Source organism: Acomys minous, assembly GCF_964271855.1.
Source record: "Acomys minous genome assembly, chromosome: 16".
Taxonomy (NCBI): Eukaryota; Metazoa; Chordata; class Mammalia; order Rodentia; family Muridae; genus Acomys; species Acomys minous.
Genome location: NC_140498.1, coordinates 57736527 through 57764272, shown reverse-complemented (window position 1 = coordinate 57764272; position 27746 = coordinate 57736527). Strand labels below are relative to the sequence as shown.

At 48.2% G+C, this 27746-nt stretch overlaps 1 protein-coding gene across 2 annotated transcripts in view; it reads right to left on the bottom strand.

Moving 5' to 3' along the window:
• Positions 1–27746, bottom strand: part of FLT3 (fms related receptor tyrosine kinase 3) — a 71976-nt gene that overhangs the window by 39348 nt on the left and 4882 nt on the right. For both annotated transcript variants that reach the window (XR_014775422.1, XM_084761734.1), the window contains exons 2-4: positions 12016–12137; positions 3293–3495; positions 1654–1769 (exon numbers count right to left, since the gene is read on the bottom strand). Coding sequence is in view for 1 of the 2 variants with exons in the window: in XM_084761734.1 (XP_084617860.1) it covers positions 1654–1769; positions 3293–3495; positions 12016–12137 (441 nt within the window). In the remaining variant the exon portion in view is untranslated. The remainder of the gene's footprint in view (positions 1–1653; positions 1770–3292; positions 3496–12015; positions 12138–27746) is intronic.

The window sequence follows — 27746 nt, the reverse complement described above, 5'->3', positions numbered from 1 at the left end:
GTCACAAACACATAAGGTGTCTGTGTTCACATTAACATGCAGACCACGCCCTGAGATGGGGCATGCAGAACTCCTAACAAAAGGTGGCTGTGATCTAGCTGGGTGTGGTAGCGTGCGCCTTTGATCCCAGCACTAGGGAGGCAGAGGCAGGGTGATCTTCATGAGTTCGAGACCAGCCTAGTCTACAGAGCAAGTCTAGGACAGCCAGGGCTACACAGAGAAACCCTGTCCACCCGAGCCCCCCCCCAAAAAAAAGAAATAAAGAAAAAGAAAGGGGTGTGTCTGCGATCATCCCGGAGAGGTCCCTCTGTGGTTGCACCGTGCTGTCCCAGCTTCGTCTATCTGAGTCACTGGCAAGTTCTGGCAACGTGCGGTAGGCAGGTCAGTTACAATGGTGTCATCCCTGAGCCTGTAGCACTGCCGCAGCCCCCATAGACACCAGGCTCTGTGCATGCGGCCAGCTCCGTAGGCAAGGAAGGAAAACGGAGTCTGCGCACGAGGCCTGTGGGTAACGGGACCAAAGGAGCACAAACCGGAGAGCCCTTGGTGGTGGCACCTCTGCTGCCCACACTGCTTCCTGTGTCCTGCCACTCGACAGTTTACCTTTGCATGAACCAGCATCGTCTATCGCAGCACCCGCTGGCTATGTGTGGTTATTTAATTGATTCGCATGAAATAAAATAAAAAAGCTGGTTCCTCGGTTATACTAGCCGGAGCTCAAGTGCGCCACAGTGGCATGCTCTACAGTCCGTGCTGCTAGGAGATGGGTTAACAGTGCCAACCCATCAGAAAGTTCTATTAGGTCCCACTGAGGCCTTTAGTCCATGAGGCATGTATTTTTAAAGATAAATTAAATTTTAGAAAGATTTGTTGATTGTTTATACAGTACTCGGCCTGCATGTACAGCTGCAGGCCAGAGAGGGCATCAGATGGTTGTGAGCCACCATGTGGTTGCTGGGAATTGAACTCAGGACCTCTGGAAGAGTCGTCAATGCCCTTAACCTCTGAGCCATCTCTCCCGCCCCTAAATTAATTTTAATTCACTATATACGTATGGCTGTCTCTGTATCCTGCACCTGCGGCACCCCAAAGGTCAGAAGTGTGTTGGACCCACCGGGACTGGAGTTACACATGGTTCTGAGCCACCATGTCCGGGCTTGGAATGCAACCCAAGTCCTCTGCAAGAGCAGCAGCCAGCGTTCCTAACTGCTGAGCCACCTCTCCAGCCCAGAGGCATGGGTTTTCATCCATCTTCTATTACAGATGAGGGAGGTGAGGCTCAGAAAGACTCAACAACCCTTGGAAGCTGGTGGTATTAGAATCAGAATGTGAGGCCGGGGTATATTTAGTCAGCGTGGTAGTCAGCGCCAAGCCTAGGCTACATAATGAGTTTGAGGTTAGTCAGGGGAAAATTTTTTTAAAAAGACAGAATGTTTTTCGTGTTTTGTTTTGTTTTGTTTTGTTTTTTAAATTCCCAAGTCATAATGTTTTCTAGTTCTTTTTTCCTCTGCGTTGAGAAGAGCCTGGGCATCTGAGTCTGGGACAACCCCTCCCCCTCCCCCACCCTCCCCCACCCTCCCCCACCCCCAGAGGTGAGAGCTCGCCCTGGGGGGGCGGGGGGACTGGAAGCAGGAAGTAGAGAGCTGGACTTACTTCGCATGCTCACTGTGAACAGTACTGTGTAGTTGGCGGCGGCACTCTGGATGTGGAGGAGGTACTCTCCAGCCTGGGTCTCAGTCACGTTCACGATGACCATGGAAACAAGTCCTCTGCGGGATGAGAGAGAGGGCTGGCTATGTGGGAAGACGCTGTGAGCGACAGCATGGATGCTAACAACGGTCTGAGGGGAGCCACGGCCTTGTGGCTGTGGCAGCTCTGTGGAGAACATGGGGCACCACCAAGCTGGGCGCGACTCTTACCAACAACACCTGTCATCAAAAGCGAGCTTTGGCGCAGCAGAGCAAGATGGCTACAGCCTTGGGAAAACCCACACTTTTAGGTCTTTGCTAGTTATTATAAACACTTTGTACAAGTGTATTTCATATCCATAACAAGATATTTACTTTCTCAGGGCAAATTGAGGTTTCAAGTTAGCTATGTAATTTATATGTATATACGCTTTTAAAATTAAATTATTTTTATCTTAAATGTTTATTTATAGTATTTATTTAGGTTTGTTTGTTTGGGTCTTTTTGTTGTTGTTGGGTTTTTGGTGTTTGGTTTTCTTTTTTTTTTTTTTTTAGAGTATTTTATTAATTTATTCATATTACATCTCAATTGTTATCCCATCCCTTGTATCCTCCCATTCCTCCCTCCCTCCCTGTTTTTTATTTTTCAAGAAAGGGTTTCTCACCCTATGAGCATATACAAGGGGAGGAAATCCCCCTCAGGAACTATCATAGGGGAGGGGAATAAGGGGAAAATGGGAGGGAGGGAAGAATGGGAGGAGACAAGGGATGGGATAACCATTGAGATATAACAAGAACAAACTAATAAAATAATATATATCTTGGGGAAAAAAAAAGAAAGGGTTTCTCTGTGTAGTCCTGATGTCCTGGACTCACTTGTAGACCAGGCTGGCCTCGAACTCACAGTGCTCCATCTGCCTCTGCCTCCCAAGTGCTGGGATTAAAGGCGTGCACTGTCACCCCCGGCTGTATTTGTTTCTGTTTGCCTGCATGCATGTATGTACATTATGTGCATGCAGTACACACAGAGGCCAGAAGAGGGCATCAGATCTCTTGAGACTGGAGTCACAGATGGTTGTGAGTGGCTGTGTGGGGGCAGGGAACTGAACCTGGTCTTTTGGAAGAGCAGCCAGAGCTCTTAACAGATGATCCATCTCTCCAGTGCCTACGACTTTATTTCTTAGAGCAGTGTTGGGTTTGCCAGTCCCACGGCACATCCTTGACGTGATCACTATCTCGTGCAGGCATAGTTTATTGTAACTGGAGTCTGCAGACGCCATCAGCTTCCCTCTGGGGCAACCGCTGCTACGCCCAGCAGATACACAATGCCCTGTGTCCATACTGTGGATCTACACTTCCTTCGTTATTTCACCGGAGATAAGTTAAAATGCACGTGGATAGAAACTGTAAGGGAATTACGAATCAGGCTTGTAAATAACCTCAGCGTTCCTTACACAGAATCCTGCCTTTTGAGGAAAACAAGTGGGGGGTGGGGGGTGGGGGTGAGGGCACGTGGGGTGGGGAGGTGGGAGGGGGGGCAAATGAACTACACTTTATGCAGAGCGTTTGGCTTTGAAACCCTTGTGGTGTGCACCCACCCTCACCTGTTTTGTAAATCAAAGTGTGGCTGGCAGCCCAGGGAGCTGTGCTTAAAGACCCAGAGGCAAGAAATGTCCCCTGGGGTGGTGATCAGTACTTGCAGTGTGATGGACGCAGACTCGGCCACTTCCACAGCGGCAGCTTCATACACCACCCCTTTAGTCTGCCGCCTCGGTGTGCAGCCGAGGTCTTCCGGGGACCCCGGTACCTGTGATACAGATGGAAGAATATGAAGTCACAGCTCTTGTGCATATGTATTGACATGCTGCCCAGCTGGTGGTTTGAATGAAAACGGCGCCTGTAGGCTCATAGAGAGTGGCACTATTAGTAGCTGTGGCCTTGTTGGAGAAAGTGTGCCACTGGCTGGGCCCTGAGGTTTCGGAAGCGCAAGCTGCCATGACCATGGCCATGGTGTCCCTTCACAACAATGAAACCCCAAGACAGCATAGACTGTCCAGTGATGCTGGTGCCTACTGAGACGGCATCACTGAGCTGGAGAGATGGCTCAGTGGTTAAGAGCACTGGATGATCTTCCAGAGGAACCTGGTTCAATTCCCAGCACCCCTGTGGTGGCTCACAACTGTTTGGAACTCCAGTTCCATTGATCTGATGCCCTCTTCTGGCATATGATGGAACTGCACACATATGGTACATAGAAATACATGTAGGCAAAAAAGACTCACATATATAAATGACCTGACCCCTTCCTGTTACAGGCTGCATGGAGTCAGCTTGCTTATTTCTTTGAACCCCAGAGATGGCTACCACAGGAGTGCACTTGGTTTCAGCATAACCACTATGGATATTGTTTAGATTACCGTGAGGAAAAAAAAGACAAGGAGAGTCAAAGGCTTATGAACACACACTGAACACTGTGCACTGGGCACTGGGCACTAAGCACTGAGCACTGGGCACTGGGCACTAAGCACTGAGCACTGGGCACTGGCACTAAGCACTGGGCACTGGGCATTGGCACTAAGCACTGAGTACTGAGCACTGGCACTAAGCACTGGGCACTGAGCACTAAGCACTGAGTACTGGGCACTAAGCACTGAGCACTGGGCACTGGCACTAAGCACTGAGCACTGGGCACTGGACACTAACCACTGAGCACTAGACACTAAGCACTGAGCACTGGGCACTAAGCACTGAGTACTGAGCATTGGGCAGTAAGCACTGAGCACTGTAGCTCAGTGGCTGAGTGGCAGAGTTAGCATTAGCAAGGCCCCAGGTTCCAAACCCAGCTCTGGAAAAAAAGATACACGAAGAGAAAAGCCAATGAGCTGGAGGGCAGCTCAGCCACACAGCATGGCCCACCCTGAAGAAGTGCAAAACACAAGAAGGATGCACAGGTCCCGGGCGGGGAAGGACAGCCCGAGAGACAGCAACCAAGCAGAAGCAAAAGAGGAGGCTGAAAAATGGGAAGTCCCTGCGGTGCGGGTAAGAGTCCGTCCCAGGGAGAAGGGTGGTAAGAGTTCAAACAGTGAAGGAGGTGGGTGTGGGAGAGCCTGCGCCCCGCCGCGCCTTCTCTGCTGGAGAACAGCTCAGTCCGAGGGCCATTTGCCTCCAGAAGGCCAGGATCACACCCTGAACTCGGCTCCCTTTGGAGGCCAAAAGAATCTTGCCAACCTGCTGTGATGGCTGAGCCGTGGTGCCTGAGCTGTGATGGCTAAGTACGGTGTCCCTGAAGGAGAACTTGGTGCAGCCCTGATGAAGGCAGCTGACCATGAGCAAGCCTTTCCTAAGGTTGAGACCTTTTACTACAGCTCCTCCCGCTGTGGTGACCCCCCCAACCATAAAATCACCCCATTGCTACTTTACTACTGCAGTTTTGCTACAGTTAGCTACATTGCTACCAACTGCAGTGTAAATATCTGATGTGCAGCCACCAAGGGGGTCCCGACATCCAGGTTGAGAACGAATGCTCCATGTCGCCCACACCGGTTGCAGATGCTAAGAGCTCTGCCTGCCTCTGCCTCTGCCTCTGCCTCTGCCTCTGCCTCTGCCTCTGCCTCTGCCTCTGCCTCTGCCTCTGCCTCTGCCTCTGCCTCTGCTAGCGTTCAAGCCAGGCACCACCACACCCAGCTCCCATTTGTTTTGAGACAAGATCTCTCTGTGTAACCAAGGCCGCATGCATACCACACCCCGAAGTTATGTGATCTTTTTCTTTTTTTCTCTCTTTTTGTAATGTTGGGAATCAAATGTGGCCTTGTCTGAGCTACCTGGAAGGCATTTTGCCGTCATTGAACCTCCCGCCATGCAGAGTTTCTGGCTATTTCCAATCTAGCACATCTGCAGCCATCACGAGAGCCAGAGAGTCGTATAAAATAATAAACAAATCAAAATGATTCAATTTTAATTTTAAAAAAAGAAAAGAAAAGGAATGGAAAGAAAAGGGAAGAAAGGGGACTAGGAAGACAGCAGTTAAGAGCACCGGCTTCCCAGCGCCCACACAGCAGCCCAGAACCATCAGTAACCCCAGCTCCAGGGGCTCCAATGCCCTCTTTGAATTCCACAGGCACCAGGAAGGCATATGGTGCACAGACACACACATAGGGGCAAAATACATTTTAAAAACATGTATGGTCCATTTTAAAAAAGATATAATGCCGGGTGTGGTGGCACACACGCCTTTAATCCTAGCACTTGAGATGCAGAGGCAGGCAGGTCACTGTGAGTTCAAGGTCAGCCTGGTCTACAAACTAGTCCAAGACAGCCAAGGCTACACAGAGAAACCCTGTCTCGGGAAAACAAAAACAAAGCCCAGGGGCTGGAGAGATGCCTCAGAGGTTAAGAGCACTGACTGCTCTTCCAGATGTCCTGAGTTCAATTCCCAGCAACCACATGGTGGCTCACAACCATCTATAATGTAATCTGATGCCCTCTTCTGGCCTGCAGGTGTACATGCAGGCAGAGTATGGTATACATAATAATAAATAAATAAATGTAAAAAAGGAAAAACCAAAACCAAACCGAAACAAAAAGGTACAGAGAGTGGCCCTCAAGTAGCCAAGAAGAAAAGAAAAGAAAAAGTATCCAAGAAGATGTCGAAACCCACACAAACTAGAACACGTCTCATCGACGAGCCCGGCAAGTGCTGAAAAGGCTGCCAGCACATTCTGATAGTGAGGCTTTGAGGAAGTGGACGCTCTCATGCGAGACCCTGCTACAGGAATTTACACCGAGCAACCTTCTGGAGGGGAATTCAGCACCACCTAAGAAACTCCTACGAGCGCTAGCTGGCTGAGCCAGCAACCCCCACTTTTAGAAATGGGTCTCTAATGACTAGTGACACCAGGTACAGTGCTGTTGGGAATGCCAAAATACTGGAAACAATTTAAAGTCTCAAACAGAGGTGAGCGACTCAACACCCAAACCACGGTACAGCCGTACAGTGGAGTATGACGCAGCTGTGAAAAACTAAATAAATAAGGACACACTCTGGGACCTGACCTGCAGTGATCATCTGTATCACTCAAAGGAAAAGGGCTCACCTCAAAACTCTCCTCCCTCAAGTGTGCAGTTACGCATAAGAAAGAGGCGGGCAGCCGAGCGGCGGTGGCACACGCCTTTAATCCCAGCACTCGGGAGGCAGAGGCAGGTGGATCACTGGGAGTTCGAGGCCAGCCTGGTCTACAAAGTGAGTCCAGGACAGCCACGGCTACACAGAGAAACCCTGTCTTGAAAAAAGAAAGAAAGAAAGAAAGAAAGAAAGAAAGAAAGAAAGAAAGAGGCAGGCACGAGACACGCACACATCTGCTTGTTTGCGTCCGAGGAGCTCGGGGCTCATACCTACCCACTAAAGGGATCCGCTAACTGCAGGACATAGGCAGGACTCATGATGACATGTGTGTGTGGGTGTGCATTTATACACACCACAGCAGTACAGGAGCCTGCAGAGGCCAAAAGACATCCCCAAGAGGCCATCAGATCTCCTGAAGTGAAGTTACATGTGGTTGCAAGGCATTCTGTGGGTGCTGGGAGTGGAACCCAGGTCCTCTGGAAGAGCAGTAAGGGCTCTCTACTCCTGGCACATCTCTCCCTCTCCAAGTAGATACATATTTTTTAGTGCTGGGGCTGGAACTCCAGGCCTCCCATAAGATAGATACCTGTTCTGCCACTGAGCTAACCTCACAGCCCTAAATATACCTTTTTGTTGTTGTTGTTGTTGCTGTTTTATAATTCAGACTTCCAGGATCCAAAATAAAATTTGAAAGTAATCGAAGAGCCAGCAGCCAGGCATAGCAACCTCTAACCCAAGACTTGGGATGGATTCGAGTCTGAGGCCATCCTGAGCTACGTAGTTTCAGGCCAGCTTAGGCTGGAAAATGAAACCCTGTGTCAAAAAGTGAAAGGTGGGGGCGTGGAAGGAGGAACCGAGCAACCAGGATTTGGTGCAAAGGCATCAAAATGGAACACAAAACCAAAGCAACCCCAACCACATTGGAAATAAATCACAAAACTATGATGAAAAAGGTAGGACAGAGATAGAGAGCTTTGGACAATACATTTTGAATACTACACAGCAAAAGACAAAAAAATAAAAATAAAAATAAAAATAAAAATCACTGTGCAGAGAACCCATACATATCTCCCCTATACCCACTAGGTACTGGTTGGTCAGTACTTTTAAGACTCGGTTATAAACTAGGATGGAGGGCCGGGCGTTGGTGGCACACGCCTTTAATCCCAGTACTTGGGAGGCAGAGGCAAGCAGATCTCCATGAGTTCAAGGCCAGGCTGGACTACAGAGGGAGTTCCAGGACAGCCAGAGCCGTTATGCAGAGAAACCTTGTCTCAAACAACAACAACAATAATAATAATAATAATCTAGGATGGAATAAGTAAATAAGCATATTGCAGGCCCGAGCAGGTCTCTCGCTTTCAGAGAGAAGTACAAAAGAGAAAGGGATTAGGCTGGTGTGAACCCTCACTGTGTTGTATTGATACCAGTTATCAGCATTAACTTAGGGGAGAAAGAGACAGCAGCCACGGAAAGTCACGCGGTGCTGAGGAGTGCCCCCCTGAATGGGCTCCAGATCTAAGTACTAAATGTCATGAGCCTGCGATAAACTAAAGAGATAACTCAGGGGGTTGGGGATTTAGCTCAGTGGTAGAGCGCTTGCCTAGGAAGTGCAAGGCCCTGGGTTCAGTCCTCAGCTCTGGGTGGGGGGGGGGGGATAACTCAGTAAATAAATACCAACGGGGGAGAAGGCATAGCGCTTCCTCAAAATATAATTCCTATTTATATAATAAAGCTGGAAGCCAGGCATCTACCAAAGTGGCTTGGCCATCTGAAACACCACTGGACTATAAGATCTCCACAAAGGTGTCTCAAGAACGAATAAGCCCTCTGTCCTCAAGCTGCTTTGGGTCACGGTCTTTATCACAGCAACGGGAAGCAAACTGAAACAACATGCCAGCAGGACGGACTCTGCTTCGATGAGAGCCTGAGGACGAGAGCTCAGCTTTTCCGCAGCTCACACTTGCATGGCGATTTGTTAGCAGGCTGTAGGAACTACCTGCTCTTCACATGATTCTCAGTATTGCCTAAGAATACTGTATTAGAACAGTAATACACGATTCATTAGGAGGGACTGAGACTAACATTAATTCAGGTGCTTTGAAGATTGATTTTAGCCAAGTGTGGAGGCACATACCTTTAATCCCAGCACTTGAGAGGCAGAGGCAGGAGGATCGCTGTGAGTTCGAGGCCAGCCTGGTCTACAAAGTGAGTTCAGGGTAGCCAAGGCTACTGTTTCAAAAAAGAAAAACAAAATCAAAAAACCCCAACACTATCTGCTCTTCCAGAAGTCCTGAGTTCAATTCCCAGCAACCACATGGTGGCTCACAACCATCTATAATGAGATCTGGTGCCTTCTTCTGGTGTGCAGGTGTACATGCAGATAAAACACTCATATACATAAAATAAACAAATCTTTTTTTTTTTTTTTTTTAGGATTGCTCTTTATAAGAAAGTACACACAGGCTGAAGAGATGGCTGAGTGGTAAAGTCACTAGCCACTAAACTTGAGAGCCTGCGTCCAATCCCAGGGTTCCATGTGGCGACGGTGAGAACTGTTCTCTTCTGATCTGCACATGTGCATGATGGCACCTGCATGAACTGCACACAAATGTACATAAACCCTCTAAAAAAAAATCCATGCTTGAACCAGGTGTGGTGACACATGCCTGTGATCCCAGCACTCAGGAGGCAGAGGCAGGTGGATTGCTGTGAGTTCAAGGCCAGCCTGGTCTACAGAGTGAGTCCAGGACAGCCAAGGCTACACAGAGAAACCTTGTCTTGAAAAACCAAAACCAAACAACCAAACAAAAACCCCAAAACCAAAACACAACAACAACAAAAATACATGCGCATAGCTATTTTCTTATGTTGGAAATACGGTACCACACAGTTCTCTTGTGTCCATACTGAGGTGTGAACTTGGGACTCGACCTGACCTGAGGTGACCAGACAATGAATATACAACCGATCCACTGACAAACAGGAGGATACGCTGGGGTCGGGTGGGACGTGCCCTGCGATGGAGCCTGGAAATTATATACAGTCCACAAGGAGGCAGGGGACCATGTAAGGGAGCAGTGTCAGGCTGCAGTCACCCAGGAGGAAGAAACTGTGCTGGATACTTTCTGTCGTGGCTGTCACATCCTTACTCAGCCCTCGCCTATCCCTCCCCAACCCCCTCACCCCACCCACCCACTCATCCCCTCACTCCCCACCCCCACCCCGGCTGACCTGGATGGGGAAGGCTTTGCCATCCCTGTGAGTCCCTGACACGACAGAGCTCAAGGCAACCACACACACATTCCCTTGGGACTTCATCTGTTCTCCACACTATTATTAATAAGCCAGGTTGTTGCAATGCCAATGTCTAATTCAGAATTAAAATCAATGATGCTTCTGCCAGCAGGGCGTGGTGGCGCACGCCCTTAATCCCAGCACTTGGGAGGCAGAGGCAGGTGGATCTCTGTGAGTTCGAGGCCAGCCTGGTCTACAAATCAAGTCCAGGACAGCCAGGGCTACTACACAGAGAAACCTTGTCTCGGGGAAAAATAGTTACTGCCATGAAAAATGTTTTAAATTGATTTAACATATGTGTGTATGCGTGCATTACTGCTATTTAAGCCCATTTCATATTGTTTTTTTATCAAATCTAAGATTATTTCTAATCTCTGATATTTGGGGGTAGGTAAGTTATAACATCATATATTTTTCTATCTCTGTGAAAGAAAACAGAGTTAGTGCATCTTAAGCTGGAAATGTCCACAGAGTTGGCTGATATAGTCTTATTTGTGTGTAGAAATGTCTAATATTTTCAGTTCTCCATCTTGAAAGTTTCCTTCATTTGCGTACACTCACCACATGTATGTTTGAAGAAGTAGGCAGATGCGAATAGCATGTCAGATGACTAGTGTCACAGAGGGGGCTGGAGAGATGGCTCTGTGGTTAAGAGCACTGACTGCTCTTCCAGAGGACCTGGGTTCAGTTCCCAGAACCTGCATGGCAGCTCACAGCCTTCTGGAATTCAAGTTACAGGGATCCAATGCCCTGTTCTGGCCTCTGTGGGCACCATGCATTCAGGCAAGACACCCATACATATAATAATAATAATAATAATAATAATAATAATAATAATAATAATAATAATAACAACAACAACAATATTTTTAAAGAGAGAGTAACAGGCTGGAGAGATGGAGAGATAGCCCAGTGGTTAAGAGCCCTGGCTGCAGAGCTGGGTGTGGTGGCGCACGCCTTCAATCCCAGCACTTGGGAGTCAGAGGCAGGAGGATCACTGTGAGTTTGAGGTCAGCCTGGTCTACAAAGCAAGTCTAGGACAGCCAAGGCTACACAGAGAAACCCTGTCTCAAAACCCACCCCTTCCCCCCTCCCAAAAAAGAGCACTGGCTGCTCTTACAGAGAACCCAGGTTCAATTTCCAGCACCAACATGGTGGCTCACAACTGGAGTTCAGAAGGCTCTTCTGGCCTTGGTGGGCACCAGGATGCACATGGTGCACATACATACATTCAGGCAAAACACTCATATGTGTCAAATAAAAATAAAAATAAACAAATCTTTAGAGAAGAAAAGGGAAACGTAGCCAGTGTAATGGCTCAGTGGGGAAAGGCGCCGGCCGTAAAGTGAGGGAACCAACTTGCGCTGGTTGACCTCTGACCATCATGAGTGGCACATGCATGCACACACACACACACAACATGCACCCATGCATACACATATATACACATACATGCACACACACATGCATGCACATACATACACACACACACACACAAACAAATAAATAAATGTAAGGGAGGCAGAGGGGGAGAGAGAGAGAGAGAGAGAGGGAGGGAAAGAGAGAGAGAGGGAGGTCGAGAGAGAAATGCTCACCACTTCTTCACACTGGGTATAGGTGGCCCTTTCAAATGCATGCCCACAAGAGAATGTACCATGGGTCTCCCCATGTGCACATGTATGTACAAATACACTGACCCTCAGTGCACGGGAGTCTAGTTCATAGCCTCTTGCCCCCCAGAATTTGGTTCTTGATGCCGTGGGTGGTGAGGGAGCTGACAGTATAGATGCCGGCGCACCCACTAAGAGTATGTACTCTGCTTAAGGGATACAAGTGCTCGCTTAGCCAGTGCAGGTCTCAGCAGCCTACGAAGCAGAAAGAGGAAGCCACACGTCCACGTTACTTTACCATGATATAGGCTGGTGACGTTGCCGAGGACGAGCCATTGTTCTTGTGGCTGATTAAGACACACTTGATTACAGGCAGGTCTTGGTTTGCAAAGGTCTCCAGAATCATTACTGACCAAACAACTGTAAAGGAAAACAGAGACCATGACGTTGGTACATGCACGCCTTGGAAAGAAAGCCAACATCTGTCTTACCACAGAGCAAAGAAACAAAACGCTGTCAGGGAAAACGGGCCAGCAGAAAAGAACACAGGAAGTGGAGTTTCCTGAAAGCCAGTGCTCTAAGTGAGGAACAGAGCCGGTGAGAGCAGCCGGTCCCACAGAAGCCTCGGCAGCGACGGGGATGTGCTGTGCAGTGTGGTGGCTGCTGGCTGGTGATGCTGAGAAACTGCTGTTGCTATCGCTGGGGTCCTGCAGTGGGGAGGGCGCTCTCTTTCTCTCTCTGCTGCTCTCTGGCTCTGTCTGTCTGTCTGTCTCTTTCCTTCTGTTGGAGATCACAGAAAAGACCTCAGAAATGCACGCTAGGTGACCATTCTATCAATGGGAACTGTCCAGCGAGGCACACCCCAGCCCCAAGCTCTCAAGTTTAGGCATCTTCAGAGCCCTACTGAGGTATTTGTTTATTTATTTTTAATTATTTTGAGCCAGCATACAAAGCAGTGCATTTCATTATGGAATTTTTTTCCTCGGGAGTTTTACTTAACCTTTTTGGTCAAGTAAATGCAAATATCTCAGCAGTCATAGTGGTATTTTGACAAAAAAAAAAAAAAAAGCTTTGTGGAGTGACCACCAGAAACACCGACCAGGGGTTCACAGGCCACCCCAAGCAGTGAGTGTGCAGCCAGGATCACCGACCAGGGGTTCATAGGCCACCCCAAGCAGTGAGTGTGCAGCCAGGATCACCAACCAGGGGTTCAGAGGTTGTCCTAAGCAGTGAGTGTGCAGCCAAGATCACCGACCAGGGGTTCATAGGCCACTCCAGGCAGTGAGTGTGCAGCCAAGATCACCGACCAGGGGTTCATAGGCCACTCCAAGCAGTGAGTGTGCAGCCAGGATCACCGACCAGGGGTTCATAGGCCACTCCAAGCAGTGAGTGTGCAGCCAGGATCACTGACCAGGGGTTCACAGGCCGCCCTAAGCAGCAAGTTTGCAGCCAGGATCACTGACCAGGGGTTCACAGGCCGCCCTAAGCAGCGAGTTTGCAACCAAGACCACACTTAATGACTATGTTTCCGCTATTCGGTGTCTTTTACTGGCACTTGAGTGACGGATTTGATAGAGGCAGGAGCTAAGTGCATGCGTCCAGCCATCTCTGTCCCCTGTGGTCTGAGTCTCAGTTAGTGTCCCGATCCTTTCTCATCACACTCTCCATGCTTGTAAAACTGTGCCTGTGCCAGGAGCGATGATGCACTCGGGAGGCAGAGACATGTGGATCTCTGTCAGTTTGAACCGAGCCTGGTCTATATAGCACACTGTAGGCCAGCTAAGGCTATATGGTAAGACCCTGTCTCAAAAAAAAAAAAAAAATCAACCAAGCCAGGTATTGTGGCGCACATCTGTAATCTCAGCACTTGGGAGGCAGAGGCTGGTGGATCTCTGGGAGTTTGAGGCCAGCCTGGTCTCCAAAGTGAGTCTAGGACAGTCAGGACTACACAGAGAAACCCTATCTGAAAAACGCAACCCCTCACCAAGACAAAAGACAAAACAAAACAAAAAAGCAACCAAACAACAATAACAACCATGACTCTTTGGTCTAGTTTACTTAAATCAAACACATTAAAGCATATAATTTAGAGCCGGGCGTGGTGGCGCACGCCTTTAATCCCAGCACTCGGGAGGCAGAGGCAGGAGGATCACTGTGAGTTTGAGGTCAGCCTGGTCTACAAAACAAGTCTAGGACAGCCAAGGCTACACAGAAAAACTCTGTCTCGGAGAAAAAAAAAAAAAGAGGCACTGTCCTTAGATGTTCCTGCTGGCCACACATGGGACTATAGTTGTGTCACATTCTTAACAACGTCTGCTATGATGTGACCGGCAATCTCTCTATTACTTGAAATGTTATCACTGCTGCATGTATGCTGGCACACTGCATGTGTGTGTGTCACAGTCAGGTAGCTGAATGTTGGCAGCGAGCACTTTTGCCCACTGTATTATCATCTTCCGCCTACAGGACTTTTGCTCTTCATAGGATAGTAGGCGTGGCCTACACGGGGGTTCGTTCTTTCTTTCTTTCTTTCTTTCTTTCTTTCTTTCTTTCTTTCTTTTTTAGTTTTTCGAGACAGGGTTTCTCTATGTAGCCTTGGCTGTCCTGGACTCGCTTTGTAGACCAGGCTGGCCTCGAACTCACAGTGATCCGCCTGCCTCTGCCTCCCGAGTGCTGGGGTTAAAGGCGTTCATCACCATGCCCGGCTCCCTCATATTTTTGTTTTAATTAAAACTTTATTCTAAGGCTGGAGAGATGGTTCAGCGGTTAAGAGCACTGGCTGCTCTTCCAGAGGTCCTGGGTTCAATTCCCAGCACCCACATGGTGGCTCACAGCCATCTACAACGAGAACTGGTGCCCTCTTCTGGTGTGCAGGCGTACATGCAGGTGAACCAATGCACCTTATCAGGGTTCCTTACAAGAGCAGAAATGACCCAAAGACAGATGCATGACCAGAGCTCACCCCGGCATGGGGAACAGGTCGCAAAAGTTGGGAACCCGGAGCACACTGCACAGCCCGCAAGTAGCTCAAAAGGGTTGGAGAGTGTCCTTTCCAGGTGCCTCGGTTGGTCTAAACCTCCTCCAGGCAGCTCTGCCGCTTTCTGTATCTCCCGAGCAGCTTGCTGATCAAGATTGTCCCAAGAGTCTTCTTTGCAGCTTGTCCTACTCGCTTTGTTAGGCACCTAGTGAATTTCATCAGTTTCAGGGACTTCCTGAAGCTGTTTTGAGTTTTCTACCTCCCTGCTTAATGACCTTCCCTGCAAGACGGAATGTGGCCATTTCAGAAGAAACTGTTAGGCAACGCTACTCCGACAAATAATTTGTAGCCATGATATACAAATCGCTCTTAAAACCTCATAGTAAGAAAATACACAGTCCATAACAAAGTAAGGTAATGATTTGAGTGCATGGAAATTGTGTCGCCTCTTCAGGCACCCAGGAAACACAAATCAAAACCACAAGTTGCTACATCCTTATTAGAATGGGGGGGGTGGGGGGGGGCGTGTCTATGACATAGACTGAGAAGGGGACCAGGAAAAAACCAGAAAACCGACTGCAGCACATGCTGGCAATAGTGTTGAGCAATCGCAGTGCCCATGTGTTCTTGGGACACGCAAAATGGCACCACTCAGTTAAGACAACAGCTCAGCGTCTACACAGCCTCAAATCAGTCCATCCAATACCAGGAGAAACCAACACTACACTCATGCGAACCGTCTGTTCTTGAGTTTCTATGAAACCACTCATAATCAACAGAAACCAGGAGAAAACCCAAGGCCAGAAAGCAGCTTAGCACTGCTCTGGAATAGCATGAGGAAATCTCAGAAAAATTACCATAGGCCAGACATAGTGGCACACATGTTTAATCCTGGCACTCAGGAGGCAGAGGCAGGCGGATCTCGTGAGTTCTAGGCCAGCCTGGTCTAAACAACTGAAAACCAAATACATTATTCTATGTCAATAAACAAACTCAAAAGACCATGTGTTATACGATTCCACACGTGATCTTCAGAAAAGAGGGGAAGTCACAGCAGAAAAGAGATTATTGGTTGCCAGGGGTTAGGTATGGTGGGGGGGCGGGGTTGACATGAGCATAAGGGAAGTGGGGGGTGGGAAGGTGGTGGGTGGGGAGGGGGTGGGAGGGAGGGGGGTGGGGAGAAGGGGGTGGAGTGGAGATGCCCTGCATGTGGATAGTGATGGCAGTTGTTTGTTCTTAGTAAATTCTGGAAAGCAGCTGTGTTACACGGTGACATCACAAGAAGCCCAACTCGTCGCGCCTGCTTTGCGCCTGCCCTTAAAGGCCGACACAGAACTTGACATCACCGACGCGAAGGCTCTTCCCCAAGAATCCATTGCAAAGCCTCAGCGGAAATTCCCAGGCTATCACTGCAAACCCATGTGGTCCTGAGGGAGGTTTGGGATTTTAAACGACGGGAAGGCTCACACAGAATCGCACGCTCTGAAAGGGAAAGAATGGCATTGGGGAGGGTGCTTTCAGGGAGGCGACATGCAAAATCAAATTTTAGGCTAAAGCAACTCTCTCTCGAGAAACCCATGCTTTCTCTTGTGTGGTCCCATCCCTCTACCTGCTTGACTGATGAGTAAGTCTCTATTAAAATCTTTTTATAGCCAGGTGTGGTGGCGCATGCCTTTAATCCCAGCACTCGGGAGGCAGAGGCAGGCAGATCTCTGTGAGTTCAAGGCCAGCCTGGTCTACAAAGTGAGTCCAGGACAGTCAAGGATACACAGAGAAACCCTGTCTCGAAAAAAAATCTTTTCTTAATAAACTACAACTTTGCTTCCCCCAAACCCCAAATCCAGTGAGGTACTGCATGCCTGTAAGCACCCCTCAGTTGACAGCCCTCAAGAGGCAAAGGCGGGACTGTTGCCTTAACTCTTAGGCAAGTCTACACGGATCCAAAGCTGGTGAGCTAGACAGTGAAGCTGTGTCTCCACAAACAAACAAACAAACACACACACACACAACCCAAAATAGATAAATAAATATGTGATCCCAAAAACAGATCTATGGATGTAGATTGTATAAAACAGACAGAAGTCTAAGACACCTTGTCTTCTCTCTCTCTCTCTTTCTTTCTTTCAAGATTTATTCATTATGTATACAGTGCCCTGCCTGCTTGTACCCTTGCAGGCCAGAAGAGAGTGCATCAGCTATCATTATAGATGGTTGTGAGCCACCATATGGTTGCTGGGAATTGAACTCAGGATCTCCCAAAGAGCAGTCAGTGCCCTTAACCACTAAGCCATCTCTCCAGCCCCTTTCTTTCTTAATACAAAGAAAAGTTCTGAAATTATTGTGTATGAGTGTTTGCCTGAATATACCACATGCCTGATACCTGTCACCTAGAACTGTAGTCACAGATGGCTGTAAGTTGCCACGAGGGTGCTGGGGACAGAACTGAGTCTCCTTTCACCCTCATTTCCCATGTAAGCAGTAGCCACACCCCAACATTTTGCCTTCTCTCTCTCTCTCTCTTTCTCTTTTTTTTTTTTTAGTTTTTCTTTCTTTTTTTGTTTGTTTGCTTGTTTGTTTTTTGTTTTGGTTTTGTTGTTGTTTGTTTTTTGTGTTTTGTCTTTTGTTTTTCCAGACAGGGTTTCTCTGTGTATCCTTGGCTGTCCTGGACTCACTTTGTAAACTAGACTGGCCTCAAATTCACTGCGATCTGCCTGCCTCTGCCTCCCAAGTTCTGGGATTAAAGGCATATGCCAGCAAGCCCAGCTTTTCAGTTTTTCAAGACAGGGTTTCTTTGTGTAGCTTTGGCTGGCCTTCTCTTTTTAATAATTTATTTATTTGTATTCTATGTACATTGGTGTTTTGCCTGCATGTATGTCTGTGTGAGGGTGTCAGATAGGAGCTGCCACGTGGGTGCTGGAAACTAAACCCGGGTCCTTTGGAAGAGCAGCCAGTGCTCTAATGCGCCAAGCCATCTCTCTGGCCCACATTTTGTCTTCTTGATTATCCTCAGATCTGCCTTCAGGTTAGCCTCTGGATTGCCATTACTACACTAAAAGTCTTTTTTTTGTTGCTATTTGTTTGTTTGTTTGTTTGTTTTTGTTTTTCGAGACAGGGTCTCTCTGCGTTAGCCTTGGCCATCCTGGATTTGCTTTGAAGACCAGGCTGGCCTCAAACTCACAGCAATCCACCTGCCTCTGCCTCCTGAGTGCTGGGATTAAAGGTGTGCGCCACCACATCTGGCACGCTGAAAGTCTTGATCAGTTCTGGCCTGGCCCACGGCCAGCAACTTCCTAGCTGGGTCTAGACAGTTCAGAGGACCCGCTCTCCATCTTCCACACCGACAGCACTCGCCCTCCACTCGGGCCCCTCCTCAGCTAGCAGCCGGGTTCTTACCTTGTCTGCACTCACAGATCCCTTTAAAAATCAGTGGCAAAAATGAACACTTTCTCTAAAGAGTAAGTAAATAAGATAATGTGCTTGGGTGACAGAGAGGGACAGGGACAGGGACAGGGACAGGGACAGGGAGAATGGCATCAGTCAGAGGTTCTTGGTCTCCATGATAAAGACCAGGCTCCAGGCCAGAAAGAGGGCTCTGTGGGCACTATCACCAAGCATGGGAACCCGAGTTCTGATCCCTGGGACCCACACAGTGGAATGAGACAACCAACTCCCTCACATTGTCCTCTGACCCTCATACACACCACACACACACACACACACACACACACACACACATACACCACACACACATACACACACCCATACACACTTCACACACCACACACACACTACATACACCACAAACACATACACACACACCACATATGCACACCACACACATACACATGCACACCACACACATACACACACACCACCTATGCAGAACACACACACACACACACTAAATAAGTATAGAACATTATCTCCCTGACTTAGGACTTTATAAAGGAAAGCCACTGTAACCCTAGAGACCTTGTTCACTGTGCCCCAGCAACCAAGACTGGAATTATAGTTTTCCTCCTCGCATTTGTTACCTCTGAACCTTGCTTCTTTCTATCCTCCTTGCTGGGACCGTCCTCACCCTCTCTCTGCTCTGGTGCCATCAATCACACATCTTCACAGCCGTGGCCAGAACGGTCTCTGCTGGGGTTTCTTTCCTGTCTCAGTTAGAGGCTATGCTTCTGGAGATGTTTCTAAAACTGTATCCCACCTCCAGCTCTGTGTCTGAGCTGGCACCTCGGTATTAGCCTGTGAATCGTTTGAAGGCAGTGCTGGGCCGCTATGTGGTATCTTGCAGAGCCGGACCCACCCGCACTCCAGTGCAGAGCCGGACCCACCCGCACGCCAGTGCAGAGCCGCCAGACCCACCTGCGCTCCAGTGCAGAGTCAGACCCACCTGCACGCCAGTGAAGAGCGGCCAGACTCACCTGCACGCCAGTGCCAGAGCCAGATCCACCAGCGCTCCAGTGCAGAGCCAGACCCACCAGCGCTCCAGTGCAGAGCCAGACCCACCAGCGCTCCAGTGCAGAGCCAGACCCACCAGCGCTCCAGTGCAGAGCTGGACCCACCAGCGCTCCAGTGCAGAGTCAGACCCACCTGCACGCCAGTGAAGAGCGGCCAGACTCACCTGCACGCCAGTGCCAGAGCCAGATCCACCAGCGCTCCAGTGCAGAGCCAGACCCACCAGCGCTCCAGTGCAGAGCTGGACCCACCAGCGCTCCAGTGCAGAGTCAGACCCACCAGCGCTCCAGTGCAGAGTCAGACCCACCAGCGCTCCAGTGCAGAGCCAGACCCACCAGCGCTCCAGTGCAGAGCCAGACCCACCAGCGCTCCAGTGCAGAGCTGGACCCACCAGCGCTCCAGTGCAGAGTCAGACCCACCTGCACGCCAGTGAAGAGCGGCCAGACTCACCTGCACGCCAGTGCCAGAGCCAGATCCACCAGCGCTCCAGTGCAGAGCCAGACCCACCAGCGCTCCAGTGCAGAGCCAGACCCACCTGCGCTCCAGTGCAGAACCTGACCCACCAGCGCTCCAGTGCAGAGCCAGACCCACCAGCGCTCCAGTGCAGAGCTGGACCCACCAGCGCTCCAGTGCAGAGTCAGACCCACCAGCGCTCCAGTGCAGAGCCAGACCCACCAGCGCTCCAGTGCAGAGCCAGACCCACCAGCGCTCCAGTGCAGAGCTGGACCCACCAGCGCTCCAGTGCAGAGTCAGACCCACCTGCACGCCAGTGAAGAGCGGCCAGACTCACCTGCACGCCAGTGCCAGAGCCAGATCCACCAGCGCTCCAGTGCAGAGCCAGACCCACCAGCGCTCCAGTGCAGAGCCAGACCCACCTGCGCTCCAGTGCAGAACCTGACCCACCAGCGCTCCAGTGCAGAGCCAGACCCACCAGCGCTCCAGTGCAGAGCTGGACCCACCAGCGCTCCAGTGCAGAGTCAGACCCACCAGCGCTCCAGTGCAGAGTCAGACCCACCAGCGCTCCAGTGCAGAACCTGACCCACCAGCGCTCCAGTGCAGAGCCAGACCCACCAGAACTCCAGTGCAGAGCCACCAGACCCACCCGCATGCCAGTGCAGAGCCGGATGCACTAGCACCCTTCCCGTCTATATTTGAGTCCTGAGATGTCTATCAGCATTTCCACTAAGGGAAACCTGACTCTGCTCCCAGGGGATTTTTCCCCCCTCCAAGACAAGGTTTCTCTCTGTAGTTGTGGCTGTCCTGAAACTTACGCACTCTGTAGACCAGGCTGGCCTCAAACTCACAGCCTCCCTGCCTCTGCCTCCAGAGCACTGGGATTAGCGCCACCACCGCTGTCGATCACAGAGGACTTTGAAGACTGAATTTGTTGGCTACCTTATAATTAAAAGTCAGTATTTGAGGGGTTGGAGAGATGGCTCAGAGGTTAAGAGCACGGGCTACTCTTCCAGAGGTCCTGAGTTCAATTCCCAGCAACCACATGGTGGCTCACAACCATCTATAATGTGATCTAATGTGCACTGTACATAGTATTACATAGTAAATAAACAAATCTTTTTAAAAAAGAAATTCTAGCCGGGCGTGGTGACGCACGCCTTTAATCCCAGCACTCGAGAGGCAGAGGCAGGCGGATCGCTGTGAGTTCGAGGCCAGCCTGGTCTACAAAGCGAGTCCAGGACGGCCAAGGCTACACAGAGAGACCTTGTCTCAAAAAACCAAAATAAATAAATAAATAAATAAATAAATAAAAAGAAATTCTATTTTTAAAAAAAGTCAGTATTTGAGAGAAAGAATGGCAATACCACACTCCAGCGTAGACTATAAATGATTCTGTGGTGAGTTCTTGGCTCACAATCAGCATAATAATGATAGTAGTGAAAAAAAAAAACATTTTTAAAAAACTGTTTAACACCGCCGCCCCCCAATACCAAGAGTTCCTCTTTTCAAGTCTTATGCAATTCTTCTCGCCACAAAAGAACATTGTGTGTGTTCTTTACATTATTTTTATATTTCCTTCTCGTGTGTTGGTATCTAAAGGGCAGAATGGTATGAGTCAGGTTAACGACCATCCGCAGCTTCTAAAACAGCTTTTGTTATTTCAGTAGCAGCGAGGAGACAGCCACCAGCCACCAGGGAGACAGCCACATCACCCAGGCGCAGGGCTCATGCGCCTGCCTCCTAAAGGAAGAAAAACTTTTAACCTCGCAAGCGTGGCTGAAGCCTCCTTAGGAGCCAGTAAAGGGGAAAGTCTAAAGATGTACACATCCGCCAGGCCGGTGACCCCAGCACTTCAAGGCTGAGGTAGCAGGAACTCAACCATGTGAACCTTGCCGTCGAGACTCTATCTCAGGTAAAACAAAACAAAAACAAAAAAACAAAAAACAAAAAACTACCACCCACACCAACAACAGCTCAGACTCCAAACGCGCTTCCCAGGGAAACCTCCGAGAGTCACGCGCTTATCTGAGTGAAGGGCAGCAGCTGGAGCAGCAAGATCAAGGGATGCAGTGTGCCAAGCCAAGTTCGTATTCCTATTATCCGCAAGACCTTGGTGACTCCTGAGGACTGCGCGTGGTAGCACACATGCCTGTAGTCCCAGTACTAAGGAGGCAGAAGCAGGAGAGTCCAGCAGCTTGGGAACCACCTGAAGAACTTTTCTCAAAAAGACCAAAAGAAACCAGGCAGTGGTATATCACACCTTTAATCCCAGCACTTGGGAGACAGAGACAGGTGGATTTCTGTGACTTTGAGGCCAGCCTGCTCTTCAGAGCAAGTTCCAGGGCAGCCAGGGTCACACAGAGAAACCATGTCTTGAAAAGGGGGGAGGGGGCAATAAAATGTAATATTTTACTTTGTATGCTAACTAATTATAAAATTTAAGAATAGAAGTTTGAGCCGGGCGTGGTGACGCACACCTTTAATCCCAGCACTCGGGAGGCAGAGGCAGGCAGATTGCTGTGAGTTCGAGGCCAGCCTGGTCTACAAAGCAAGTCCAGGACAGCCAAGGCTACACAGAGAGATTCTGTCTCAAAAACCCCCCTCAAAAAATAAATAAATAAAAGTTTGAGCCAGGTGGTGGTGGCTCACGCCTGTAATCCCAGCACTTGGGAGGCAGAGGCAGGCAGATCTCGCTGAGTTCAAAGACAGCCTGGTCTACAAAGCGAGTCCAGGGCCACCAGGGCTACACAGGAAAACTCTGTCTCAAAAACCAAAACAAAAAACAAAAAAAGAAAGAAAAAGAAGAGGGGCTGGAGAGATGGCTCAGAAGTTAAGAGCACTGTCTGTTCTTCCAAAGGTCCTGAGTTCAATTCCCAGCAACCACATGTTGTCATATAACCATCTACAATGAGATCTGGTGCCCTCTTCTGGGGTGCAGGTGTACATTCAAGCAAAATACTATATACATAATAAATAAATCTTAAAAAAAAAAAAAGAGTTGCCGCATATGGTGGCGCGTGCCTTTATTCCCAGCACTCAAAGGCAGAAAGAGGCAGGTATATATGTGTGAATTGAGCCCAACTGGTCTACATAGTGAGTTCCAGGCCAGCAAGGACTGCCTAGTGAGAAACTGCCTCAAAACAAAACAAATTATGCTAAGTAATACGTAGGTATTCTGAGTCAACAAGAAGGCGATCTATCTATCTTCCACCCTCCCTCCATCCCTTTTCTTCTCCTTTGAGGGCACTCTCCAACATCAAATCTTATTCCTTTGTCAGAGACTCCTACCACATTGATATCTGAGCATCGTTGGGGAGACAGGAAGACAGGAGAGGCCCAGTCTGAACTGAGGGGGGATGGTCCAGGGTGGAGTTCTCAGTGGAGCACAAACAGTCCCTGGAGAGAAAATGTAGCAACACATTTTGTTCAAAGAACCACTTAGAAAACTGCTTCTTACCTCATGAAGCTGAGAAGCTTCTGTAAGGCAGGAGACACTGTCAACAGAACAAAGCGACAGCCTACAGACTGGGAGAAGATCTTCACCAACCCTGCATCTGAGAAAGGTCTAATATCCAAAATATATAAAGAACTCAGGAAACTAAACACCACCAAACCAAATAACCCAATTGAGAAATGAGGCTCAGAACTAAACAGAGAATTCTCAACAGAAGAATATCAAAAGCAGAGAAACACTTAAAGAAATGCTCAACCTCCTTAGTCATCAGGGAAATGCAAATCAAAACAACTCTGAGATTCCATCTTACACCTATCAGAATGGCTAAGATCAAAAACTCAAGTGACACCACATGCTGGCGAGGATGTGGAGAGAGAGGAACACTCCTTCATTGCTGGTGGGAATGCAAACTAGTACAGCCACTTTGAAAATCTATCTGGTGCTATCTTAGAAAACAGGGAATAAGGCTTCCTCAAGACCCAGCTATTCCACTCCTTGAAATATACCCAGAAGATGCTCCAGCACACAACAAGAAAATTTGCTCAACCATGTTCATAGCAGCCTTATTCATAATAGCCAGAACCTGGAAACATTCTAAATGTCTCTCAGTAGAAGAATGGATAAAGAAACTGTGGTACATTTATACTATGGAATACTACTCAGCTATTAAAAACAAGGAATTCCCGAAATTTGTGGGCAAATAGATTGAACTAGAAATGATCATAATGAGTAAGTTAACCCAGAAGCAGAAAGAGTCAAATGGTATATACTCACTTATATCTGGACACTAACCCAAGGGACAGGTCCCATGAAAGTCTTCACTTACCAGGAAAGTGGGTCAGAGGGGAGGACATCCTATTGAGTCTCTAGGTGAGAGAAGCATGGGAGAATGGGGAAATAGAAGGATCCAGAGGGTCCTAGGAACCTATAAGAAGAATATTAAGATGGGCAGATCTGGGCCCAGGTGTCCGGCACAAACTATGGCACCAGCCAAGGACAATACATGCAGTAAACTTCAAACCCCTACCCAGATCTAGCCAATGAATAGGACGTTCTTTACAGTTTAGTGGAGAGTGGGATCTGACTTTCACACGAACTCTGGTGCCCCATATTTGACCATGTCCCCTGGATGGGGAGGCCTGGTGGCACTCAGAGGAAGGATAGCAGGCTACCAAGAAGAGACTTGATACCCTATGAGCATATACAGGGAGAGGAAGTCCCCCTCAGTCACAGTCTTAGGGGAGGGGAGTAAGTGGAAAATGGGAGGGAGGGAGGAATGGGAGGATACAAGGGATGGGATAACAATTGAGGTGTAATATGAATAAATTATTAAAATATATTTAAAAAAAAAAGAAAAAAGAAAACTGCTTCTTGCTAGGTGCCATGGCCTGAGCTATAGAAGCTTAGGGCCAGCCTAGCCCACATACTGGAAAGACCGTCTCAGAAAACTCAAAACCGCCCCCCCAGCTAGGCTTCAGAATGCACCCTTATAGTCTTTGCACTTATGATGCTGGACCAGGGGGATCAAGAGTTCAAAGTCGGCCAGGCATGGTGGCACACACCTATAATCCCAGCACTCGGGAGGCAGAGGCAGGCGGATCGCTGAGTTCGAGGACAGCCTGGTCTACAAAGTCAGTCCAGGATAGCCAAGGCTACACAGAGAAACCCTGTCTCAAAAGAAAGAAAGAAAAAAAAAGAATACAAAGTCACCCTTTGCTATATATTAAGTTGGAGGTAAACCTGGACAACGTAAGATACAGATACACACACACACACACACACACACACACACACACACACACACACACACCCCAGAGAAAATGAACTTTTTATTAAAAAAAAAAAAAAGGCAGCTGGGCATGGTGGCACACACCTAGCACTCAGGGAGGCAGAGGCAGGTAGATCTCTGTGAGTTTGAGACCAACCTGGTCCACAAAGCTAGTTAAGACAGGCCAGGTTACCCAGAGAAACCCTACCTCAAATTTTCCAAAAACAAAAAACAAACAAAAATGGGGGGTGAGGAGCTGAGCAGTGGCATTGCACACCTTTAACCCCAGCAGAGGCAGGCAGATCTCTGGGTTTGAGGATAGCCTGGTCTATAAGAGTAAGTTCCAGGGCAGCCAAAGCTACACAGAGAAACTCTGTCTTGAACCACCCTCAAAAAAGAAAAAATTTTGAGATGATTTTCCTGGGAAAGGCAAAGACTATGGATTTGTTACATAGAATAAAACTGAGACACTACCATCTCTTTCCTTTTCTAAGACAATGTCCAAAAAAGTTCTGTGCTTGGCACAGAAATAAGCACTTAATAACCTATATTAAATTTAAAAAACATTTCCCTTAGGTCTAGATTGATTTTTAAGTTGATAATGATGAGATATTATAGACATTGATTTACATTCAGAATTTTAGACACACCAAGTTGGGAACAATGTTTTCTTCAAGGCTGTCAAATACAAATAGCCAAAATACTAAAAATGTAACATTTACATAACTCTTGATTGTGTCATGGTTCTTCTTGCTATAGGTAATTTATTGTATATGTGTGTAATTATATAAATGTATATGTAAAAATGTTATTCTATTCATTTTTATTATCCTGAGAAAATATGTAAACCTCCATCTCAAAACAAAACAAAAACAAACAGACAAACAAACAAAACAGACTTGCACTGAAGAGCTGGCTCAGAGGTTAAGAGCACCATTTGCTCTTCCAGAGGTCCTGAGTTCAATTCCTAGCAACCACATGGTGGCTCATGACTATCTATAATGTGATCTGATGCCCTCTTCTGGTGTACTTGTGTACATGCAAGCAGAGCACTGTATACATAAGAAATACATAAATCTTTATGTACGTGCTGGTGTCCACATAGACCCAGAGGCATCAGATCCCCAGAAGCTGAATTACAAGTGGTTATGAGCCACCCGACATGGGTGCTGGGAACTGAACCCTGGTCCTCTGCAAGAGCAGCGTGCACTCTTCAGCAGTGAGCCATCTCTCCAGCCCACTCCTTCTCAACTGCCAAGATCACCTGACTGTATCATTTTCAGTTAAACAACAGGCAGTGCCAAAGCAATGAAAACATCTTAACTGACAGCGAAGAGCTACTGTAAGCGCTGCTTTATTTATAAAGATGATTCCTTAACAGGAGGCAGGAGTTCCCTCCGCTAACCCTCGGATAGTTTACCACAGGCAGATATGAAGTTCCTGTGAGGAAACTAATAGCTAAGCTAAACTCAGATGAGGCAAGAATTAAAACTAAAGCATTAGAGTCAGAGGCCATCAAGGTCTAGTCCAAACCAAAGGGCCACAGGTTCGAACCCTTGGTCCCCAGTTGATGGAACTGTTTGGAAAGGATTAGCAGGTGCGGTCTTAGAGGAGGTCTGGCCCTGGGAGTAGGTTTGAGGTTTAAAAAGTTCACATTAAGCCAGGCGGTGGTGGCTCACGCCTTTAATCCCAGCACTCGGGAGGCAGGGGCAGGCGGGTCACTGTGAGTTCGAAGCCACCCTGGTCAACAAAGTGAGTGCTGGAAACCTTGTTTTTTTGTTTTGTTTTGTTTTGGGTGAGGGGAGAAAATGAAAGTCCACACCACTTCCAGTTAGCTCTCTCTGCTTATAGATCAAGATATGAGCACTCAGCTGACGTCCACCCGCCTGCCACTGTGCTCCCGGCCATGACGGTCATGGATTCTATTTCTCTGAAACTGTAAGCACCATTAAAATCTTTTTTTTTTTTTTTAAATAAGTTGCCTTGGTCATGATGTCCCTTTACAGCAAAAGAAAAGTAACTAAGACAGACGTTTGTAGCAGGAGTGGAGTGTGGAAGACTTTGGGTCCTTGAACACTGTAAAGAGAGCTTAATACACCGTTCTACTAGGCACTTGGAAGACAATGGTGTTGAGAGCAGTGTGGTCTAGGGAGGCCCAGCTCAGGAAGGTTTAGTGGGGGGGAGTGCAGGGGGGGGGGCGAGCCGACTAGCAAATGGGCCTGAGGCCCATCCTAGTGCTATTTTGGCAAAGAATGTGGCTGCTTTTTGCCCTTGTCCTACGAGTCTGCCTGCGACCAATTCCTTTGGCAGAGGATATTTCAGGTCGGCCCAATACTGACTGTGCTGTGTGGTTATCAGTGGTCACTCTGATGCAGGTCTACAATGAAAAGGAGCAGGAGCGAGCAGGGTAGAAAGAAATAGAAACATGGACAGTTTGAGAAGAAAAGGAGCATCAGAAAATTTAATGTTGCAGCCAAGTCTTATGTTCAAAGAGCTTAAAGAAAGGCTTAATGTGAAATGGCCCTCAGGCCAAGACCCTATCATTAAGCTTTCTTTCTTTCTTTCTTTCTTTCTTTCTTTCTTTCTTTCTTTTTTTATTTTATTTTATTTTATTTGAGCCAGGGGTTCGAAACAGGGTTTCTCTGTGTAGCTTTGGCTGTCCTGGACTCGCTTTGTAACCAGGCTGGCCTTGAACTCACAGTGATCTGCCTGCCTCTACCTCCTGAGTGCTGGGATTAAAGGCATCTACTACCACGCCCGGTTTATTAATCTTTCAATCTGTAAAAATGGAATGCATAAGGATTCTTCTGCTCCTAAAACACAGGAAAACTTGTTCAACAAAGGAAGTAAATAAATCAAAGCTTATGCAAATGGACCTCCCACCCAAGTAGGCAGCCAGGCTTGGCAGCAGAG